Source organism: Fusarium falciforme, chromosome 1 (assembly GCF_026873545.1).
Source record: "Fusarium falciforme chromosome 1, complete sequence".
In the NCBI taxonomy this organism is placed as follows: domain Eukaryota; kingdom Fungi; phylum Ascomycota; class Sordariomycetes; order Hypocreales; family Nectriaceae; genus Fusarium; species Fusarium falciforme.
In genome coordinates, this window is record NC_070544.1 from 3,151,673 (window position 1) to 3,174,894 (window position 23,222).

The 23,222-nt window shown below is 54.9% G+C and overlaps 6 protein-coding genes across 6 annotated transcripts; 4 read left to right on the forward strand and 2 right to left on the reverse strand.

The window, feature by feature from the left end:
- Positions 1-517: 517 nt before the first annotated feature.
- On the forward strand, positions 518-2,009 carry NCS54_00087000 (Annexin; the record flags this gene model as incomplete). Its single annotated transcript, XM_053146507.1, has 3 exons — positions 518-557; positions 624-1,672; positions 1,722-2,009. 3 exons carry the CDS (start codon positions 518-520, stop codon positions 2,007-2,009), a joined length of 1,377 nt encoding a protein of 458 aa, XP_053002482.1.
- Positions 2,010-3,065: 1,056 nt separating this feature from the next.
- NCS54_00087100 (Hypothetical protein) lies at positions 3,066-5,468 on the forward strand (the record flags this gene model as incomplete). The annotated part of the gene is made up of 3 exons (XM_053146508.1): positions 3,066-3,737; positions 3,863-4,387; positions 4,440-5,468. 3 exons carry the CDS (start codon positions 3,066-3,068, stop codon positions 5,466-5,468), a joined length of 2,226 nt encoding a protein of 741 aa, XP_053002483.1.
- A 2,075-nt stretch (positions 5,469-7,543) lies between these two features.
- Positions 7,544-8,644, forward strand: NCS54_00087200 (BTB domain-containing protein; the record flags this gene model as incomplete). The annotated part of the gene is made up of 1 exon (XM_053146509.1): positions 7,544-8,644. One exon carries the CDS (start codon positions 7,544-7,546, stop codon positions 8,642-8,644), a length of 1,101 nt encoding a protein of 366 aa, XP_053002484.1.
- Positions 8,645-9,951: 1,307 nt separating this feature from the next.
- NCS54_00087300 (Hypothetical protein) lies at positions 9,952-11,889 on the reverse strand (the record flags this gene model as incomplete). The annotated part of the gene is made up of 1 exon (XM_053146510.1): positions 9,952-11,889. One exon carries the CDS (start codon positions 11,887-11,889, stop codon positions 9,952-9,954), a length of 1,938 nt encoding a protein of 645 aa, XP_053002485.1.
- Positions 11,890-17,607: 5,718 nt separating this feature from the next.
- On the forward strand, positions 17,608-19,491 carry NCS54_00087400 (Ppx-GppA domain-containing protein; the record flags this gene model as incomplete). The annotated part of the gene is made up of 3 exons (XM_053146511.1): positions 17,608-17,717; positions 17,777-19,246; positions 19,302-19,491. The coding sequence occupies 3 exons, from the start codon at positions 17,608-17,610 to the stop codon at positions 19,489-19,491; spliced, it is 1,770 nt and encodes a 589-aa protein (XP_053002486.1).
- A 219-nt stretch (positions 19,492-19,710) lies between these two features.
- Positions 19,711-22,225, reverse strand: NCS54_00087500 (Hypothetical protein; the record flags this gene model as incomplete). Its single annotated transcript, XM_053146512.1, has 7 exons — positions 19,711-19,853; positions 19,906-20,100; positions 20,152-20,491; positions 20,546-20,871; positions 20,942-21,056; positions 21,149-21,900; positions 22,171-22,225. 7 exons carry the CDS (start codon positions 22,223-22,225, stop codon positions 19,711-19,713), a joined length of 1,926 nt encoding a protein of 641 aa, XP_053002487.1.
- Between the last annotated feature and the right edge of the window lie 997 nt (positions 22,226-23,222).

The window sequence follows — 23,222 nt, forward strand, 5'->3', positions numbered from 1 at the left end:
CTTGGCCCGCAGAGCCCAGAATGCTTAAACATAGAACACCCTGCTTCTACGCGCGTACAGTACATAACTTGTACCTGCTTCTGTAATGGATGGACTGGCTGGGGCAAAAAAAGATGCGAGATCCCGTGGAGCGAGCCAAAAGATGACGTCCAACCGATGCTCGGATTCTGATTCTGGCTGTTGTCGGGTTGGGCTAGGTTGTTGCTCCGCCTCCGAGCAGCCCACATCGTGACGGCACCACCATCCATCACGCCCAAGCCCAAGGCTGAGCAGGTGCAGCGCGTCTGGGCATTTTCCAGGTACCTACATACCCAAGAGCGATCGCCTACCTACTTAATAAGAGAAGCCTCGTGCCACACTCGACCTCGACTTTTCCTGTTCCTTTTTATTCCTTTTGAACTGTCCAGCTCCAAAAGCGTATTTACCCCTCCATCCATCCCTACCGACCTATTCCGTTACCCCTCAGTGCGGACTTTGAAATCTCGCGACAACAGACAAAACACTCATTTCCAGCTTCATGTCTTATCAAGGACAGGGTTACGGTCAGCCTTATGGCCGTAAGTTTTCTTTCTCTCGAGCTCGTACAGTCGAGCTTTTGCGACACTTGTCTAACACATATTCAGAGCAGCCGCAAGGCTACGGCCAGCAATATCCCCCTCCTCCCCCCGGTCAATATCCCCCACCTCAGCAACCGTACGGCGGCGGATATCAGCAGCAACAAGGAGGATATCCTCAACAGGGAGGTTATCAGCAGCCTCAGGGCCATTATCCCCCTCCCCAGCAGCCTCCATATGGAGGATATCAGCAACCACCTCCTCCTCAGCCCTACGGCGCCCCTCCAGGCCAATACGGCGCTCCTCCTCCTCAGCACCACCAACAGCCATATGGCGGTCATTCGCCCGCTCCGCCCGCGCCCTACGGTGCCCCTCCACCTGGTGCACCCTACGGAGCGCCACCTCAGCAGTATGGCGCGCCGCCAACACAGCCAACCCCACCATCACTGGGCTACGGTCCTCCTCAGATCATTCAATGGGACGCCAATCCGGATGCCCAGGCGCTGCGCAAGGCCATGAAGGGTTTTGGCACGGATGAGAAGGCATTGATCTCCATCCTCTCTAACAAGGACCCTCTGCAGATTGATACCCTCCGTGCAGCCTACGAGAGAGCCCACCGCCGTAACTTGGTTTCTGACATTCAGAGCGAGACGAGCTCATGGTTTGAGAAGGCATTGGTTCAATTGGCTCGTGGTCCCCTTTTGTCCGATGTTCACAACCTCCACGAGGCAATGAGCGGACCTGGCACCAAGGAACTTGTTCTCAACGATATTCTGCTTGGACGATCAAATGCCGACCTGCAGGCCATCAAGAGCGCTTACTACCACACATTCCATGATAAGCTCGAGGATGTTGTAAAGGGCGATCTCAGCATGAAGACGGAGCGGCACTTCATGCTTGTCTTGGCTGCCAATAGAGCTGAAGATTCTGCCCCCGTGGACCCTCGCCAGGTTGACGACGATGTCATGCAAATCTACAAGGCCACTGAGGGCAAGCTGGGCACAGACGAGATTCTGGTCTGCAGCATCTTGAGCAAAAGGAACGACAACCAGATCCGCGCCATTGCGCACACCTACAAGCAAAAGTTTAACAAGGATCTCGAAAAGGTTATCAAGAGTGTAAGTTTAGTCTCTATCACACACTCAACTCCACTTCTAACATGCGTAGGAATTCTCTGGCCACATGGAGGATGCACTCCTCTTCCAGCTGCGCCATGCCACCGACAAGTACATGCACGCAGCCAAGCTTCTCGAGGACTCAATGGCCGGCATGGGCACCAAGGACCATCTTCTCATTGCACGTGTTATCCGCTTCCACTGGGATCGCAACACACTCGCCAACGTCAAGGGCGCCTACCAGCAACGGTACGGCAGAAGCCTGGGAAGCCGAATCAAGGGAGAGACCTCAGGAGACTACAGGAGGACCATGCTGGCAGCAATCGGCGAGCCCTGGTAAACGATTCAACGAGAAAAGAAAAAGAGATGGAAACAATGGGACGATTGGGGTGCAAGATTGCAAGTGGGATTGGGCTTCGCAGCCTCATTACGGCCGTTTTCTATGATCTGGCGTTGGGGACCTGTTTGGCACTGCGGCGGCTCTCGTCTGGGACCTACTTGGGGCAACGGCAGCATAACTTAAGATACCAGATATTAAAGTCATTTCGTTCCTCGTCGTATCATTGTCTCATATTAACTCGTTGAATGTTGACAACTTTGAGTGACAATATTTATCATCACACCCCAAGTGGGTAGGCCAGAGCACTGACAAAGGTGACATGCTTATAACCTGTCATTCTGTTAGAGCAGGATTGCCAAGTGGGGCCACTGCTGATTGTCCGATTGAGTTTACTTTTACTGCGAGCAGTGAGTCTAATAGACAAACTGTTAACATTTAGTGTTAATTGTTTGTGAACTGTTAGCGCATGGTTGATTAATGTGTGTGCAAGAATAATAAAGGAGAGTAGCGCCTTAATAAGTGTTTTCATGTCAAGGGAGAGTTGGAGTTCCATAAAAGGGAGATGCACATATGATGCCTTTATTAGCATTTTTACCTAGATAAATTATAATAGCTAGGCTTGTGATTAGTCAAACCATATAAGCTGTGGAGCAGCTAATAAATATGCCCTATAATTCAGGCACTAACAAGAGCACATGGTGCCACTTAGCTGCGTTATAGTGCATGAAAAACGCGGTAGCTAATTTTTACAAGAAAAAAGGCCCCCTCCCTTAAATAACGCGCCTTGCCTCTCTCCCGCTCCATATCCCACGCCTCGGCGCGCGCACAGGCAGCCTAGACCCGGATCGCCTTCTGACTTCTCGGCACAGCAAGTGCAGGGACGCGTCTGGTGAAGACTTCCTCTTGCAGAAGGGGGCTGCTCAATTGAACATTTGAACATCTCCAGCTGTAATCTAATCTCGTTTTTCTTCTTCTTCCCCCCGCCTCCTTTGCATTCTCGAGCTTCCTTTTCCGCATGCGCGCTTCTCCCTTTTTCTAACCCATCCATTGATATCGATGGTCGCCGAATCATCAACCTCTATCGACACGCTTCTCGCATCCCTGCAGGATCCCGATACTTCTGCCGAGGGCGAAGCCAGGCGCGACGCCTTTGCACAGTTTGTATCGGAGGCGTTTGCAAAGGGAAACATGATGGCCCTGCCAGCTGGTGTGCCTGCGCACAACGGTGTGAATGGCACAAACGGAGCCGAACAGGTTGCATCTCCTCCGGCTGCCCCCACAGCGGTCTCTCCTCCAACACTACCGAATGGTCACTCTGCATCGCGTCGAGCTTCAAGTGCTTCAGCTTCAGCTTCAGCCAACTCTGCACTTGTCGCGCCGATGGAGAGGGCATCGCAGGCTGGCTCACCAGCCCAATCCTCCCCGCTCGCGCAGCACAAGTCACCTACAGTGCAGCAAGCTGCCCTCAGCCAAAGTTCTCATCAACCTTCTCAGACGCCCAACGGTTTTCAGCACCAACCATCCCAAGGGTCTCCACAGCAAATTCAAGTTCATGGGCATGCTTCACCACAAGCTCAGGCACAGTCGATAAACGCTGTTCAAGAGACAAACGAATATCAGCAGTTGCTCCAGCTCATTAACAACTCACCCGCAACGGCCGTCCGTCAGGCTATTAGAGATAAATGGGACAAGGCACTGTTGGGTTCGCAGTACCACATCGCTTTCCTCGTAAGTCTTGCATTTCCTGTCATTTACAACGTCAACTGTGTTATCATCTCGTCTTCAGTCGCACTTATTCACCGTCGCCCACTTCATTTCATCCCCTCTTCAGTATCAGCTAACACACCCGACAGTTGAATGCAACAATGCATCAGGCCAGCCCTGAAACCCTTTCTCGGGCAGTCCGAGGTTTCGGTCAGAACCTGGTGCAAACTTCGAAGCGAGAGATAATGGAGCATCTCAGCCCGGATGACTTTGATGAGCTCGTGGATCTGATACTGCCTCGCGTTAGTAATCAGTTCCTCGACAAGGCACTTGCAAGACGCCTAGAGACGATACCAGCACGACACCTCGTGAATGCGTTGGCACGGGCTGAGCGACTGGGGTATGATTTGCAGGATATCGTCCAAGAGCAAAATGGCGAGCATGTCATTCCATCACTGCACTCAATCTCCTTGCCTCCTGGTTCGCAGCCAGTTCCAACAATGGCTGTGAGGCAGTATCAGCCGACGTCACCTCTCCCGCAACAGCCGCCACAGGTAATGCAGCAGACTCAAGCAATGGTGCCTATGACTGTGCCTCAGGTCATCCCACATCCTCCAGGTGTCGTTTATTGCCAATGCGGCTGGCCTTGCACCTCAAAGGAAGCTCTCAACTATGTGAGTTGGAAATGTCAAGTCTCGCAAAGCCAATTTCGCTGACATTGAATAGCATCTGAAGAAACGAGCCTGCGACAAAGTCAGACCCGAGGATCAGGCTGGCAGAGACATCTGCCTGCATTGCGGGTGTAGGTTTGGCAGCGGCGGTGGTCTGTTATACCACGAGAAATCCAACGTCTGCGGGACATACAATTCCGAGACTGGAGAACAGATGCGGAACCTGATCGCTGTGTTCCGCCAGCAATCAGGTTCCGGGCAGCATACACCGGCTGCTCCAACTCCACCTCCTCAGGTGAGAAATGTTGTCATGAGCCAGCCACCACCCCAATCAACTCCAAATGTTGCATCTCGATCGAACTGGACGGCCTCCCCACAACCCTCGCAACAGCCACCAAGCGGTACGCCAGGTCGTGATCCATATGCACATCTCACGGAACAGAAACGAATCGAGTTTGAGACCAAAATGAGAGAGGCTGAAGAGCGATATGGAAAGATGATGAGGGATGCCATGGAGTTGCCGGAAGCCGAGAGGGGGATCCGCCTGGCAAGTCTCAAAAACAGCTACAATACCAAGATGAGCACGACACGCAAGAAGTATGGCATTCGGCTCCGCGAGAGGCGAACTAAAGAACAGATCGCGGCCGAGCAAGCTCGAATTATGGCCCCATCAAGCAACAGCGCTACGCCAACTCGTGATAGCGAGTCTCGTCCAAACAAGAGACCGAGAACTGATACTGAGGGACCAGCGGCTACTGGAGAACCCAACGGTCAACAGGACAGTCCCCGCAAGAGAGTTCCTGTGTCAGAAATGGGTGGACTGTCGGGGTCACAGGCGACGGCTGAGCTCACTGATCCGACAACCCACCTAAACCCAACGCAGCCTCGATATGTGCCTTCAAAGTCGTTGACTGGCACCGGCAGACCGCAGTCCAAGATGAGTGAGACACCGGATCCCGCCCGACAAGGGACCAGTGCATCCCTAGTGGGCACCCAAGCAGATCCCATGTCGATCGATGATGATTCGGACAGCGACAGTGACAGCGACAGTGATGACGACGATATCCCGGCTACCCTTCCCTAATGTTATGGAACAGCGAGCATGAGCATTGGAGCAACGGCGTTTGGGTTTGCATGCATTAGATACCCCCGGAAGAAGACGCGAGAAGGGACGATAACGGGTACGTTCCAGTGCAGCGGGGATGGAGTTTTGACATTCAACACATGTGATGATGGGACGGGGCACGGGAAACAGGAAACGGATCTGCGACCAGGGCCTGCGCGCGAGCTTGGCAGCAGCAGGTCGATAGAACCACGGTGAAACTGAGGAGGGGATGGTGGTTCGACATGGGCACAACAGGGAGCTGATCACACATGGGTGCCAGAGACTTGATCACATTGCTATCACACGGAAATCTGGTACCCAAACAAGAAAGATCTTGAGGTATTTGGTAGCACGTCCTGTGACGGCGTCCTAATTCACATTCAATCATCTATGGTTAATAAGACAAGTTGATGCCCAACGTGAGGTGCAGAGTAAATATAGAGCTGACAGGACACAACAAGCAAAGAACCTCGGTTTCCATTGATGCGTGGAATTGATTGGTGATTGGTGATTAGGTGGTGTCGTTATCAAAGTGAAGATGCAAGCACTTTACTCGAGACTATAAATGTTTCATGAGCTGCGAGAGGCCGTGTCGCGCGGCTGGCAAGAAAAGAAAAGACGAAAAGTTTCGGGTTCTGGGCCGATGACGGCGTGAGCAGTTTCCAGCGTCGAAACCGTCCATATCCTGCTTTGGGAAGCCGCGAGAGGCGACGGCGGTTTCAGCAGCAACAAAGGGGGGAAGGCACCTACAGATGTGTGTGTGTGACTTCCCTCTAGGCGCCGGCCACGGGTTCACGGGACGTTCCTCCCGTCCGGGGTTCCATGTGGAAGCCCGCACTCTGGTGGAGATGCCCACTGCAATCTTGGACCGCCAAACCGCTGATCGGACAGGAACAGAACTTTGTGCGGCTGGTTTGAAACGCCAGACGATGGAGATGACCACTCAGAAGAGCGGTGTTGCGTTTTTTTTTTTTTTTTACTTTGACTCTTTCCGTTGTTCCTCTTTTGGACTGCTTCCAACTATCGCGAGGTCTTCGTATCTAACGGTGCATTGTCATCTCGGCTACCTATTCGCCAGGCCTCAAGAATAATGCCAAGGTGTCCCGCAGGAACAGACGGCTTCATCACTTGCAGCCCTCGCATATCTTGTGCATCCCCAGCAAGAGATGATGCAAGGCCCCAGATAAGCTCAACGCTGGCTCACGCGAAGCACTGCAAGACAGCGACGATCCCTACGACTTGACTCGACACGAGAGCGCCCAGTGCATCGCGGACCACGTTTCCCTCTTGCGTCTCCAGCTCCGACTGGCTGCTCTGGCGCCGGCGCGGGTCCCTAGGCATGCTCGGTTCGCCTCTAGCAGTGTGACGGGCGCTGGGCTGGCTGCAAGGGTCTGGCTGCTCACTGGAGGGAATTTCTTGCGCCAGAGGGCGTTTTGGATCCGGCGACTTGAAACGGTGAGCAACGACCAGGGCCTGCTCGATCAATAGGCTTCGCTGCTGGCTGTATCGCCACCAGCCACGGCTCGCGCCTTGGAGCCTTGGGAGGCAGGGCCCAGCAACGCTAGAAGCCTCCGAGGCTAGAACACGGCCCATTCGATCGCTTTGAAACCCGCCAGGGGCCATCTTGAACGTTCGTCATGTGGGTGAGCAGCGCCGTGACTGGCCCAGCGACCGCTGAGGAGGCAGGCGAGCCAGGGGGTTCAAGCGAGCTTGTAAGAGGACTCTGGCGGTTTTGTCGACGAGCGTTGCCCCGGATTGTTGATAATGCTACCTTGGGCCACTCTGGTGACGGCTCTTTCGTTTCGTCTTTTTTCTTCTCTCTCTCTCCGTTTGATTTCTTCACTCTTTACTTCAAAGCTGGCTGTGCCAGGTGCATTTTCTTAAACTACTGCTAAAGCATTGTTTCTCCTTTTCCTTTCGTTTTCTCTGCCAGTTCAGACTTGCTCTCCCTTCTTGTCTCTTCGTCCAAGCTGGGTCTTGTCTTTCGCTCATCAACTCTACGATAGCCTCCTTTCTCAGCTCTGTTGACAGTCGCCTTTACTACTACTGCCACCATGGTTCCCATCTTTAGCCCTACTGGCTTTGGCCGCTTCCTCGACAGTCACAGCCGGCGTACTTCAAGTAGCACCTCTCACAAGCCGGCGCCGTCACCGTCACTGTCACAACCTTCCACCGAACCAATGGCAACCGTACTCATTGGTCCCAAGCAGCAGCGCTTCAAGGTCAATAAGCAGCTCCTCTGCGCAACCTCGCCCTTCTTTGCCGAGCGCTTCGACGACCCCTCCAACTCCTCGAAGTCCATCTCCCTGTGGCTGCCTCGTGAGTCGGCTTCCATGTTTGGCTTGTTTGTCGACTGGGTCCACCTCGGTCTCGGTTTCCGTCAGCATCTCGATGAGGCTGTTTCCAACGCTTATGATGCTGGAGATGAGGCCACTCGCAACATCCACTGGTCCATGATTCGCCTGCACCTCTTTGCTTCCCGTCTTGGTCTCTACCGCCTTCAGGATCTCTCTATGGACGCCATCCAGGACCTCTACCTGCGCTGCGACTGGGATGTCCCTCCTGGACTCGTCACATTCCTCTACACAGAATGTGAGGACCTTGCCGCTATTCGACTTCGACGCTGGGCTGTCGCCATGGTTGCCTTCTCCTTCACTGGTGGACCTCGCCTTACCTTTCACCCTCAAGACTCTACTGCCTCGGAACCAGCTCGCTTCAGTGACCTGCTCGAGGAGCTCTCGGAATTCGCCGCCGACTACGACATGCACATGAACAAGATGCGCCTCTCAGGACTCGACATCCGCTTCAAGAACCCGCAGCTGCGTATCCCGGCCAACCGCCTCCGCAACGAAGAACGCGCCTTTGGTTTCCGGCAGTGCTCCTTCCACTCACACCGTGCAAGCGTCGGCGAGCGCCGGTGCCCTCACGATGCCGGATCGTCAAAGCACCGCCGCGTGCACCCCCCGGGAGCCGCCGTGCCAGAGCAGAAGGGCTCCGAGTCGACCGGTCTCACTGCACCGACACGGAGGTACCGCGACGTCGTGCCCAAGCCCCTATTCTCCGGCCCCGCCGATGAGGAACCAGGAGAAGACGACGACGAGATAGCCAAGGCCATCAAGCACGTGAGGTCCATCTCAAGTACGCTCAAGATGTGAGGAACGTTTTAAACCCTAGAGTTTTTCCCCTCTCCCACGCGTCGGCGGTTGAACCTTGGGGGGTTCTCCTTTATCACCGTCATACCCCCGTCACCGCCAAAAGACGGACCGAGCTACCAGCAACCAGGCACGAAACTCTGCTACACGAGGCGAAACACACATTTTTCCCCTCTCCAAGAAGAACCTTTCCGGGGTTCAAGCGTGCTACTGTACCAGCCAGCGCCCATGTAACTGAACTTGGTGGCTCGAGTCATATCCTAGCGAAGGAGCGCTGTGCCCTCCCTCACATCGCTCCCCTATGTCCGCGACATGGGGGAGCCTCACGTCTGTCGACGATGCTGGTCATTCCAACCGGCCTTTCTTTTTGTTAGACGATAATTCCCAAATATTACACTACCCCCGGCGGGAGCTCACTGGACGAGTAAAGCAAGCCTTGACTATGATGTAGATTAATATTCTTTGTAACTAGTAATTAATACCAATGCACATACGAGAAGAGAAGAGACAGCAGCAGATAACCGCAATGCCTTGACATGTCTGTTTACAAGAGTCCTCACTTCTTCATTGTCTATCAAACCATTGATGCATGCACTCATTCACATCACAGGCCGAGAATAGTTTTACATCATTTTAGTCATTCCTCATTCTATGGACATTAAGCTCCTTCATGCCTCTCGTCTAGGCTCTTCCCTTTCGCTATTGCGTCCAGACGAGGGGGTAGATACATCATGTCCTCATGGCGTCATCTCCCCTTGGCGGAGATGCCCGTCCATACTTCCCCCCCCGTTCCTAGAAAAAAATAACACGGCAAAAAGGGCGGCTCTGTTTGGCCAGCCAGCTGTTCGTTCCATCATATCATCATGAAGCTTGTAAGATCATTCCAGTCCAGGTTCTGGAAGCATGAGAAGAAGAAGAAGTGGTAAAAAGGAAAGAATTCCCGCTGAAAGCAAGTGAGAAGGGTGAGGTCTTGTGGGGGGACAAGTATGGTTGGCAATTGTGCGAGGACATGTTCCAAACACAAAAGGGTGTTACATGATGCCGACATATAAAAGGAAATGGTTGAGAAGTGGTCGAAGAAGGTGAGATGAAAAAAGAGGTGCAACAAGAAATGAAGCTGTCGTCGAAAAGCTGCTGCCGTCTAGATAATGCATCATGCGAAGTGGTATGCGTCGTGTGACACCAACAGGTCATGTTCAGTCGATATGTCGGCGTCCATGGACTCGTAAAACTCGTCAGACAACATGAACGTTCTGGGCAAATGTACAAAGGAAACATGAAAGAAAACATAAAAGCACGTGGTATCGTGATTAGAGAGGTGATTCGGATCGGCGGCGGGGCCGGTCTCGACGGCGGAAGTCCTTAAGTCGTTCGTCGATGTAAGCAAGTCGGCTTGCGAGGGAAGATCGGGTAACAGCAGGCGTGTTCTCGCTCACGCTCAACTGCTGAACCGTGGCAAAGGGACGGCGAGCAGCATCAGCGTCGACGCCATTGCCGTGTGAGAGGCGGTTGGGGTATGAGAAGCTAGAGCCGCTCAAAGAGAAGGGCGAGCCAAGTCGTCGGGGAACCTCAGTGACGGGAGGAGCCAACATGTTATGATCGCCAGCTGCCGGCTGAGAGGCTTCGAAGAGCTGTTGCAGATTCTTGCATGGTGCGATCGTCTTCTCGATCTCGTCAAGAGCCATTTGATGCTCTTCCTGCTCCCGGCGAAGAAGTGCGTCGGTGTCTGATGTAATATCGATAATGGAGGCGGGGTCCACCCAGAGATCCGAACCAAGGCTAGGTCGCTTGGTCTTTCTAGGCTCGTGCATGGCTTGCTTGGTCCGGCGCTTCTGGGTGGATCGGCTGCGCGTGAGTCGGACTGGGGACATCAAAACACGGCGCGGGCCGCCCGTGTGGGTTTGTCGCTGCTGCTTCGCGTCCACGACCAAGCTTGAGGGTAGGGAGCTTGACGAGCTCGAGCTAGGCCCGTAGCTATGCATAGGGAAGGGAGAAGCGAGCCGGGTTCGTTCCGACTCGAGCGGCTCAACTCCAGCAACGGGCGCCAAGGATTCAACATTTGGTGGCGGAGATGGGAGCTCATTATCAGGTTGAGAATTGGTGAGCTGGGCCAGAGGACCTTGTAGCTGCATAGATTCAGAGGTGCTGACCGCCAATGACATGGCCATATCTTGACCTGAGAAGACCGAAGGCGAACGGGCTAGTCCAGCACGGCGATTCCAGAATCGAGCGGCCGAGTTTCCGTATGGGGTTGGGCTAGGAACAAGATGTTGGTTGCCACGCGCGTTTGTCCGGATGCTCATCTTACAAAGCTCGCGGAGTTGAGCACGTGTAGCGGCGCAAGTGTGAGGCCACTGCACATATGGGCCAGAGGGTCCCTGGGCGGTGGGAGTAGCACTACCGCTGTTCTGGTCGGCGGCACTGGCTTGGGCCTTGGATCCTCTCCAGCTTCTCTTGGCCTCTCGAGCAACTCGCAAGCAGACTCCGTGAGGGGGGATACCACTCTTGCCAACGCGGAAAGGTGTGACTTTGGGATCCTGCAGGTACATCGTGTATGTGGACCACAGGTGGTGAATCATGGGCCTTGTCCACGGCGCCCTCCGCAGTGTATCTCTAGGAACTGCCTTTTGGGGCGCCTTGATCGTCTTATCGTTATCCTCGACGGATGACAGCTCGGCAAAGTTATCAGCCTTCTCGGTGTCTGGACTCACACATTGGCTCAGTTCCTCTGAGCTGATGGAGAAGTAGCTGAGCAGGGATGTGCTTGTGTGAGTAGAGTGGGCAGTAGAAGGCCGGCTGGATTCGTAGTCTGGGCTAGACTCGAGGCTACTGAGAGTCGAGTCGATGGACCAGTTCGGATACTGTTTCGGGGAAAGCTCAGGCAAGGCGCCGGGGGCGGGAGTCTTGGGGGGTGAGAACATGCGGTCCGAGCCGCCGTGCGGTGTCAGAGGCATGTCCTCCATGTCGCTCAGTTGTGAAATAGGATACATAGTGTCTTCCATCTCCTCGTCCATAACGCGGGGCTCCTCGATACTGGGGATGGGGATATCGGCCGCGGCAACTGACGCAAGGAATTGTTGGGTGGGTGCATTGAGATTAGACGCATTCCTCCTCTTGACTCGGAATCGCGGTCGCGGGGGCGACGGGGGTTGTACTTGGCCTGCGAGAGTAGGCTCAGGCGTCGTGGGGATTTCGTCGCGACGTGCGCTCCGCGACCAAGGGGCCGCGAAAGGCTGGAAGGGAGGCATGGTGGAGCGGGAGCAACGCGAACTGCGCAGCGGTGTCGCGTGAAGCCCAGGGGAGCTGGTATATAAGTAGCCAAGGGAGGCAGCGTCAGGCGGACTGGTTCGAGCGCGGAACGAGACGATGCAAATGTTTCGGTATGCGACAATGTTGTCTTGGATCCAACACGCGGGCCGCAGAGTTGACGGTTGGCAATTAGCGTTATCAGCAGTCTCGAAGCCCAAGGTTCAGACGTTGGCGACGTTGCGAAAGGATATTAAAGCCTGCGGTTCGTGGTATAGTTTTCGTGGGTATATTGATTCTGGTCCCCGGAGACGCGAAGGTGGGAAACACGCAAGGAAATAGGTTAAGGATTTAGTCGACCCGATGTTATGACATGTGCGATAGGTAGGTAGGCAAGGAAAAGGGGGTGTCTTGGTCGTCAGTCGTGATCGTGATGGTCGTCTGTGGCCGTGGTCGCCGGCGTCCAATTTGTTGTCACCGCCGCGGATCTTAGTAGCGACTCGCAGGCGCAAGTGAGCGAGGGCGACTGAGGGCTCTCAGCCAGGCGTCACCGTCGCGGTTTCAGGTCCCAGGCTGGACAGACGGTAGACAAGCTGAGCTCAAGCGACCGAAGGACGGCGCAAGAAGCACAGAGGAGCACGGGGGACACGTTGAGCGCGCAAACGAAGGACTGGAATGGAGAAGATGTGAAGATGAGAAGAGAAGGGAAAGGCGGCAGAAGGAAGAGAGTGTGGGTGTGGCGGGCGGATGGTGTGTGATATGTACCAAGTGAGCGCGCTGAGTGGAAGGTGCAGTCGGCAGGTAGGTCTGCTGTGTGCTGTGTGGGTGGGGAGAGAAAGAGGGAAGGAAGTACAAGTACAGGTACACTTGACGACCTGAGGTGCCCTACAACTGGGCAGCCAGCCAGCACACCACAGCCAGAGAAGAGAGAGACCACGGCCAGAAACAGCAGTCGGGGGGATCCAACTGGACGAGGCCCCGTCGAGGTGGGCCAGCAGCGAGAAGCGGGTGGCGCGAACGATGCTGTCGAGGTACCTGGCAGGCGGGCTGGGCTGGGCTGGATGGTGGATGCCGGCCCAGACGGGACTGATCAAGGTTGCTTGCTTGCTGCTTGTGCTGTGCTGTGCTGTGCTGCTGGTGCTTCTGCTTTGCTTTCTTGCCTGGGGCCACACCCTGGGACCGGCAGCAGGGAACAGGGCTTCTGTAACCCCGTGGTGGTCGTGTCCCCTGTTGGAGCAAGCTTCTCGAGGTCCACTCACTGCGCAGAGTCTGAGAGTCGACGAGTTAGTTGGGTTGCGGCCGAGCTAGTGCAGAAGGAGCCCTTGACCAAGCCCACTCTGGCAGCACCCGTCACAGGAAGAGGGCTCAAGCAGCGGTCAGTGGACGACGAGGGCACGTTGCGCGAGTTCGAGCAAGGGCCCTTGGATAGTCTGGTTAGTCTGTCGAGTTGATAGGGTGCGGCTGGGGACGGAGAGGTTGATCGAGACCAGGTGATAGAATGGAGATGAGACGGTCGACCGAGACCCTGCGTTGATAGTCAAAAGATGGCGAGGCGAGAGTAGTCAGGGACGGTGGATGGATACTGCAAGTAACTAATATCTCGACGTCGACAATAGGAGAAAGAATGGAGGCTTCGGCTGTGATTCAGGTCAAGGGTGGCTGCGTTTGATGGCCGGCTCCTGAGCCTTTCCCACGGTTCAGAGGCGGTCAACCACAGGCCGCCGCCATTGGTATTCACTTGGACTTGATCGGGACCTCGCATGTAGGTACGCAGCAGATGCGGCGTATGGCCAACGCGGGTGCGAGCGTGTGTGTGCGTGTCTATCTATGTATCTATTGTATTCGGGAGGACGGCTGAATACCACCGCACTCGTACATACAATAGCAAACACCAACAGACTTTCCGATGCTTTGGTGCGTATTCAAGTTTTCGACGGACTTTGGGTCCAGTAGAATGGGAAACGCGATCTCAGCCAGTAACTCCCGTTTGTTTGTTATGATCGAGGCTGAGACATCCATCCGCAGCACAGCTCTCGAGTCTCGTCCTGGGACCTCGGGTAATGCCACACCTTGGTGCAAACCCACCATGCAGACAGGCCAGTTAACAATTGTCTATCGTTTGGCCCGGAGCGAACGTCAGCTCCGTAACTCAAAACAAAGGTCGGCAGCTAGGATGGATGACGATGGGCCGTCTCGTCCTGCTTGCTCGTCCTGCCCGTCCAGAGGCTGAGCGTCGACACATGTTTCGTCCCCTGCCGGAAGCCCTGGAGGCGTAACAGAAGCCAATGCACGTCGGCGGCAAGAAGACAAGCGATTCATACACATAACTTATCGGACTGAGGGGGGCATTTTTTTGCACTACCGACGCAACAGAACGGGTCAAGATGACGATGGCACCAACGTCAACATCTGGGAAGCCATCGTCTCAAACGTCTATCTACAAACGCCCTACTGCCCAATTCGCATGAATTCAAACTTTGCACGCACTCTGCTAACCTAGAGCACCGTCTGAAAAGACGAACAAAACAACTGAAGGTTCTGATGCTTCCCGAGGCGCGTCTGCGCGAAATCAAATCAACATGGAGCACGCGTCGCCACCAGCCACTCACGGCCGACGAATCGTCGTCACATAAGCTTGGGCAAGCCAACCCCAACTCTCCAGACTGACCAATCTCGACGAACCCCTCTCTCAGTGCGGAGGAGTCCCCATGTCGATACCCCCTCGGTCCTCGGTGGGCACTGCAGCGCCCCGTCCGCTTCTGCAGCACAACCCGGGCTCTGATGTACGTGCAGCACCACACACGCCTGCTTAAGCCTCTCTCTCCAGACGAGGGCATTCCATCCCAGAGCAATGGGTGTGATGAAAGAGGCTGGCTGGTTGTGTGACAGACAAAGCTCGGGCCTTGGGTCAAGGGGGGGCAGCTGGCAGCTCTAGCTTCGCACGACGAGGGGCAAGTCAAAAGCCGGCAAACGAAACAGAAACAGCAGAGAAGCGTCCAGGCCTGCTGACTGCGTGCTGGTTTCTACCAACCAGACATCGAGCTGGCCAACAAGTCAGAGGAGGTTGGCCAAGGCTCATATCGCTTCACGGACTATGTCTTGATCCGCCCGCTTACCGCTGTTGGCTAACCAGGTCCGTCTGGCCGGGGTCCTGTAGAAGAAGGATCAAGAGCTGGTGATGGCAGACCGCATCACTCACTGCTTCAGCGCCAGCTGAGTGAGCTGAGCTGGATACGATCCATGATGGGGTTCCTTTCGATCCTGGAGTAACTAGCCTCCCGTGTCCCACTTCAACCTGGATGTCCCGCCGTGTGAATGCAGAGATAATGAATGGATGCGACGTTCTGGCAAGACTTTTGACGATGGGTTTACACGGCAGTGCAACATGCGTCTCCCGCTGTCGATCTCAACCGTATCAGGCTCAGAGCTAGCTAGGGCGACTCCCCCCACGTTCCATGGCCAGAGCCATATCCCAGCATCCTGGCCAGAGAGAAGAGGCACTCAGTCTCTGGAGTGCAGCGCACTTTTCTGGGCTGATATGATGCTTGTCCCGGTACGTATTCCCGGAGACAGGGGGCCATGCTGCAGCATCGTACGACTTCTGACAAGGGGAGCTCTTCTCGAAAGAGAGAGGCAGAGAGAAAGATTCACGACATTTGCTCAATTCGATCACCATCAACCTCTAACTCGCGGGGCGTGGGTTGAAACAATGAGAGGGATGCCTTGACAATCTCGATCCAGGTCAGCTCGATTGACATCACCGCCGCGCCGGATTGTTTTTGTCGCGGGCTCGATTACGTCGTTGGCAATTCCTCAAACGCGCGATGCGGTTCTCGCTGCTGAGCCCTAAAAGCTAGCCCCAAGACAATGTAGCGGCCGTCTAATGCCTTGGAGCGGCAATGCAAGCAGGCGATGGATGGCATCAAACGGTTTTCCACTTCCCGTGCGGCCCTAGGCGCGTAGTTTCTTTCTCTTGCTTTTTCCCCCCTCCCCCTTTTGCGGCGCCCGCCGTCCAACAAATGCCATCTGGTCTTGTTTTGTTTCGCTTCAAGTTTGTTTTGTTGATATTTACTTTCAGTGGATATCTCTGTCCGAGTAACAGGAACTGGCGCAGCCTGTTAGAGGCCTTGGAGCGCGTTGAGCTACGTATGGAACGCCGCATGCGCATGCGCTGGCTTGCAGAACGCAAGGCGCATTCCCGACTCCTTGCTGCATCCATCGACAAGCTCCTGTGTGGTCTCGTCCTTTTTTTCTCATGGCTGGGCTGGTGCGTGCGGTGCAGGGCCCTTCCCTTGGGGCCGTCCGCGGGGAGCTAGCCTAGTAAGCTGAGCTATCGGGATCGACAGTGAGCGATTCAGCGTCACATCATATCATGGATGCTGATGCTTCTTGGAGACTGCCTTGATTCTGCTGTTGAGGATTGTTGGTATGGCATCACTCTCCCCGACGCACCTCGGCTGTGGTCTAGACCTCTGACTCCGCACTGAGAAGCCTCGACTGCAGAACCGACGATCTCGACACAAGAAACGGGGGTAAGAGTCTTCAAAAGGACCGAGCTCACAGACCAGAGGAGGCTCAGAGCCCTGGTCCTGGTCAACTGTCATCCGGACTCCGGGTAAGACTGAGACATACAGAACGGACCACGCAGGTACCTTTACAACTTAGGGCAAAATGTCAACCGGGCCTCGCCGCGGGTGACATTGCCGGCGCTTGTCTTGTTTTTTTCGGATTCAGCGTCCTGGGCGTTGAGGATCCCCTGGCAGACGAGAGCAAAACGGCGAGGCCATTCCCGAAGCAGGTTGGCATCGCCCCTGAAGGATGTACTGTACCTATGGTCCCTGAACCAATCTGTCATCTGTTGTTGTTCCGACAAAGAGGCCAGCCCGTCAACCCAACACGTATTCATCGTGGCAGTCCCGAGGACGACCAAGTGTCAAGATGGGACGGCCCAGTCGGGTTCGTTCGTGGCGGCCCAAGTGATACCGCGCCAACTGGGGTTGGTGTTGTCTCTTGACCAAAACAACAACAATGACAGCAAGATGCCCCATCCCCCATGCTCTGCGGCTCACCCTGGAAGACATCTTGAGCCTGCAACATCCAGTTCATGCGAGAGTCAAAGGATATGTCTCCGAAGGCCTTTGCCTCAAGGTCGCATCCAGACGCAAGACATGGGACGCAGAGCATGAGACGCAGAGTACGGCGCTTAATCGTGCGTGATCGGTCACATCCGCAGCGGCCATCTTCCTTCTCATAGCTTCGCCCACGTGCCGCGTCCCATTCTGAAGGCCATCCAGGCCGTCGGCGACCCAAGTAGAAACGTCAGGCACACTACGCCACGCGCGCTTAAATCCATGCCTTTAGAATGTGATATGGCCGCTTCCAAGGCCTGTGAATCTGCCTTGTCGGGAATCTCGTGGTTGGTAACAAATGCCGGACCTGGCGTTGAGCCGCTCCGAGAGACGGCGCCGTCGCGGGGCATCGGCCACGGAATGGGGGACCCCGCCTTCCATGCCCTTACATGAGAGTTCCTTCCATTGCGGCTCCACGAACGTGACCCAGTTTTGAACCTCACTCAACTTTTCAAAGCCTAGCAAGGCAACAAACGATACGCTTCATGAATGCAGCCTGGGAGTCAAGCTAGATGCTCTCTCTTGGCTTTGAATTACCCCATACACTCGCTTCCTTTATTATCCACCAGGATTGGCAACTTACGTTCGATCATGTCTACAGCAGCTCCTGACATCATCACCCTCGACAACTTGTCGCAAACCCTTACGCCATGGAATCCCGAAGGCGAGAGTCAGCTATATGCCATCGTCGACATGGGCAGGCATGTCTCCTTCTGTGATTTTGGAGCATGGGCGAGCACCTAGCCTAACACCTTTCTAGCAATGGTATCCGATTCTCCATTACGTCTCTTGCCCCTCCCTTCACTCGGCTACTTCGTCCCATCTACTCAACTCGAGCCCCAATTTCTCTCTTTGATGCACTCACCACTACTTCAAAAGGCCTTGTATTTCCTCCCGAGACTATCACTGCAGTTGCTAGTACCCTTGCGCGCTTCCAAGAGGTTGCGGTGCAGTATGGAGTCCCAGCTAGGCACATCACCATTCTCGCCACCGAGGCCATGCGCCGGGCTGACAACGCCGCCGACATGCTTGAGGCTATTGCTTCAAAGACGGGAGGTCTCAGAGTGAGCATCTTGGAACCTGCAGTCGAGACCCTCTTCGGTGCTATTATGGGTTCGCGAAGTGGTCTCGCAAGTGTCGACGGTGGCGCCCTATTCCTGGACCTGGGAGGCGGCAGCGTGCAGATGACATGGGTCGACACCAGCAAGGCTAATTACGAGATCGAGGCCGCCCGAGCGGGTGTGAGCCTGCCCTTTGGAGCTGCCAGATTGATCCGCGTCCTGCACGAGCAGCCGGCCGATGTCCAAGCTGCCGAGATCTCCAAGCTACAGTCCGGCATGCAAGAGGCATATGCAAACCTCTGCTCCCGCTTCCCCGCTCTCGACACCATCCGGGCTGCCCGCATGCAGGGCCGCGATGCCCGCGTGAACGTCTTCATGTGCGGCGGCGGCTTCCGAGGCTATGGTAGCATGCTCATGCACAACGACGCCGTGAAGTCGTACCCCATCTCGTCAACCAACGGCTACACTGCTCCAGGATCGCTCTTCTCTCAGGTTCAGAGGATGCGTAGGATCAACGACGAATATGATGGCCGTATCTTTGGCCTCTCGCGCCGCCGCCGCCAACAATTTCCCGCCATTGCCACCGTGATCGAGGCGTTCCTGGCTGCTGTGCCAAATGTTGGCAATGTGACATTCTGCGGAGGATCCAATCGCCAGGGCGCCCTGATGATGAAGCTTCCCCTTGAGATTCGTGAGAGTGACCCTCTCAACGTTCTTGCTGCCGTCACGGCTGAGGAGAAACCCATATTTGATGCCGTCCTGGACATCCTGAAGAACGCTTTCCCCAAGGAAGTGGACTTTTCTACAGTACCGACCATCCTGACCACTGGTTTGGGTGCCTTGTTTGTACGCGAGATATGGGCTCGTCAGGGGTATGATGCAGACAACAACACTTCGTTTCTACTACACCATGCCATTACCCGAGACGCTGACGCCCCCGGTCTCTCACACGTCAGCCGGGCTCTTCTCGCACTGTCGACCTCAGCCCGATGGGGAGGGAACTTGGGACCTCTGGAGGCACAGCTTCAGCAAAGCCTTTCTGATCTCCTTGAGAATCAGCACAGAGATGCCCCATTCTGGGCCTCATACACTGGTGCCGTGGCTGGTCTCATTGCCATGGCCCTACCCGTGCCTCCAAGGACTGCAGAGGAAGTCAAGAAAGCCATCAAGTCAGTAACACCATTGCCCTCTTCCGAATTACAAGATTATCTAACAGTCACACAGCATCACATCACACATCAAGAAAGCCGAGGACAAGAAGGACAGAATCATGTTAACGATCGGAGTCGCCTCCGCCAACACAGAGGGTGTCAGTTTAGAAGATCTCGCCGACAGAGTCGAGGGAGCCGCCAAAAAGAACGGGGGAAAGAAACCAAGGTTCAAGATAACCGCCCAAGTGAGCTTGCAGTCATAACACACATTTTCTCGTCAAAAAAGAAGAGCAAGCCCAATACATGAATTCGACCCATTGAACACACTTCATATGCAGCGAGCGTCATTACATTCGTTACCGTTAAGGACAGCCATGTTTTTTTTCTTTGTTTTCTTTTTCTTTTCCCTTTTCATATTCGTCATGTTCGTTATCGTTATTTCATTTCGTCTCCCAGTAATGACTGGACGTGGATATGCGAGACTAGCCATCATCGCATGAACCACCCTTGGATTTTCCAGCAGGCTTAGAACGTCGCTTGGTGGAGAGCTTCTTAAGCTCATGGCTAACCACCAAGAGGCTCAGCCTCTCATCAATCTTGTATGGAGACCGTTGGATCCCCTCGTCTGGACATGGTTAGTTTCATGTTGGAGGATTGGGCCTAGTTCGGTCACTTACAGAATCCCTTCCTCGCATTCATCATATCCTTGGAGAACTGGTGGATCTTGGCGATACGGCTCGACCCAGTGGGGTTTGCCGATTCCTTAAGCCAGTCCATAGGCATCTCCAGCCTCTTAGGAGTCTTGAATTGGCAGTGATAGAAGATGGCAATCAAGGGGAAGAAGACGTTGTATAGGGTGTCATAAGGCATGGCTATTCAAGTTTGTTAGCAAAGTACTTGAGCCCCAAGTTGGGGTTCCTTACCAACGGCGGGATCCCTTGTGGCGCTCGGGTTACGCATGAAGAAGTTGTCATGCGCGATCACCAGCTCCCTATACATGAGCATGAGCTGCCACAGGCTAGCCCAGACAGCCATTCTCTCGCGAGGCTTCAGGGGCTCCTGCTGCGCCAAGCACTCCTCAAGAAGCTTGAGGATATCGTGCTCATGAGACACAAGTGCCTTCCATGCGATGCGCCTCAGCTCAGCTTGGACGGTAAATGGAACATGAGAGAACTTGTTGGATGAGCTGCAGCAGGTGAAGGGAGGGGCCTTCCAGATCCTGAAGAAGCAGTTCATAGTGTGGACCTTGGACACGAGCTTATGCTGCGACACAGTCAGCTTGATGTTGAAGTGGTAATAATATCTCGATGGACTCACCTTGGGGAGATCATAGCCACCCTCCGAGTAGGAGAGCAAAAAGTTTTGCACGGCATGCTCGAAGTGGGTGCTGCGCTCACGCTTGATCTGGGCCTCGACCCATCGCTGCAGTTCGGTATAGCTAGGGAATCTATCGCGCTCAAAGGCGGCATTCCTGGGGTTCTCATCAAGACCATTCTGAGAATGGTATGCCTGGACCGATGCGCGGAGGTAGGGAGCATCGGGCTCGCGGGTGAAGAAAATGAGGATATCCCTAGGCTTGGCCGTGGGAAAGCGAGGGTCGTCAACGCAGCGGCGCTCCTCGGCGGGGTTGGGGGACCAGACGTCTGATGTGATGTGTCTCAGCATCATGTCTCACATTCAGATTGGGGGAGCCAGGGGGGTTGCTCGACATACCGGCGACATGACGAATCACGGGCGGAGCCACGGCAGGGGTCCTACGGGTACAGACCAGGTGCGAGTGGTCTGGGAACGCCTTGCGGCAGTGAGGACAGACGCCACAATCTTGACACTAGGATTGGCTCAGTTTTGCATACATGAGAGACGACAGAGGAGGGGAGAGGAGAGGAGAGGAGAGATGCTGGTGGGCGGGTTTTCTCTTACGCGGGTCTTGGAGATGCGGCACGGCAGACAGGCCCCACTCTTCCGGACGTCGGCCGTCTGGTCGGGATCAGAGAGGTGCCTCGACCTCTTGTCCAGGCTACTACTGCCAGACCTCTGCCGCTTGATGCCGGACGTCGTCTGCGTCTGGGGGGGCGAACCCCGGCGGGATGACGACTCGCGAACCTGGATGCGAGGTGGGTAGCCCCGGGGGGTGTGCTTGCTGGGAATGGCCTGGGGGTAGGTCCATTTATCATCCTGGGCCTGGAACTCTTCGAGGCTGACCTGGGGCCGGCGCCGGTAGGGTCCCTCGTCGGCGGCGTCGAGGAAGACGGAGCCCGAGTGATCAGAGGGGGAGGTGCTGCCACCGCGGATGAGCTCTGGGGGAGTCTGGCCCATGGACTCGGAGCTGGTCCTCTCGCCATGGTCGGGGCTGAGGCCGGGGGTCATGCTGAGGTACCCGGACCCGTCCCGGTCGAGGGAGAGGTGGTCAAGGAAGGGTTGGATCTCAGTGATGAGCGAGGGGAGGTCCCTGTGGCTGTTGCGGCCAAGGGAAGAGGTGCAAGGAGACGAGGAAGAGGACGAGGTCTGGTCCGAGGAGGGCCGGGTGGAATCACAGTAGAGCTCCCAGTCAAAGACGGACCTGAAGAGCTCATCATAGTCCAGGCCCGGGGAGGTGGGAACACGCGGGTTTTCTTGACCCATCTGGGAAAAGTCCCTGGCAACAGCCCTTTTATCCATGCTCGAGACGTCCCCTTCGGATGTAAGTCAGGTCACGAGGGGGGGGTGTGTGCTGTGTGTTGATGCGCTGCCTTCTGCCTTCTGGTGGAACCTTGGCTTCCTATGCTGGACGAATTGAAGCTTGCAGCAACTTGTCAGAAGACGATAAGGGGTCGGGCAAAAAGTTCCAAATGTGCCTGATGCTTGTGCAAGATCTGAGCGGTTCAGAGACACGTCCCGGCACCAGAAGAGTTATAATTCGGCCTTTCATCGAGCCTCATGGTCCTCATGGTGGACTCGCTCACTTACACGCTTGCGCCGGCCCGCCGTCTGATTGGCCACCCCGCTGCGCGATCCCATTAATCTGGGCCAAGAAACATCCCTGCACTCACCGAGAATTGCAACCTTCGCGGGCTTGGATTGGCCAGAGGCCAGGGAGTGCCCCGGTTTTCCAGTCGGGGGCCAATGGGTTGGTAAAGCTTGGTGGTTTGAAGCAACTTCATCTCTTCATCAACATGAGCTCGAGGTTGGATCTGCCGTCAACCACGGGGATTCCGCTTATAATGGCTGATATAGGGTTCCTGGTACTAGTTTACAGTTGGATTGACCTAGTAGATGCCCGATATTCAACATGAGAGTCTTGGTGTTGTTGGCGAACTGTGTCCCCCATATGCTCCTCTGCCCTCCTGCTGAGCAACTCTACATATCTCTCTTCAACTCACTCATTGTCTCTCTTTCACTGTCTATTTTGTCTCTTTATCATATCTACTACTTCAAAAGGGCCCAGGAACCGAAGCTGGCTGTCTTGGCTCCAACTGTTCTTTCGGTGAGAGTGCCCGTCTCTGAGCCGTCGTCAAAGTGCGAATAGCCTCATGTGGGGCATTCTCGATCAACCCCTGAGTACATCAATTAAGCTCAACCAATACCCAACCAGATCCGCCCCTTCTTATTTTTTTACTTTCCCGAATCCTCATACCGCCCATTCCATGCCCCAACTTCTAAGAGCGATTTTTGAGGCCGGATGTCAACCTAAAACCGCTAGCGCACACATAGCCGTTGAGCTCACGTGTCGTGGTGAATGTTTAACCACCCCCTGGTCAGAATTGGAAACTGATAAGCATCTCAACAAAAGCCACCGCCACTTTATCAGTTTGACTGCTGCCAATTGAGTTTTTTTCCCTTTGTCGTTCCAGTGCTTGGGATTTTCACTTGGGCAAAAAAGGAGTGCTGTTTGTCAATCGAGTTGGTATAGGGTAAAGCATGGGATCCGTCAACTTGGCCTGCAGTCAAGTCCCTACTACCCTTAACACCACATACTGTCCATTCAATACAATACCTTGCACTTTTTGTCACTATT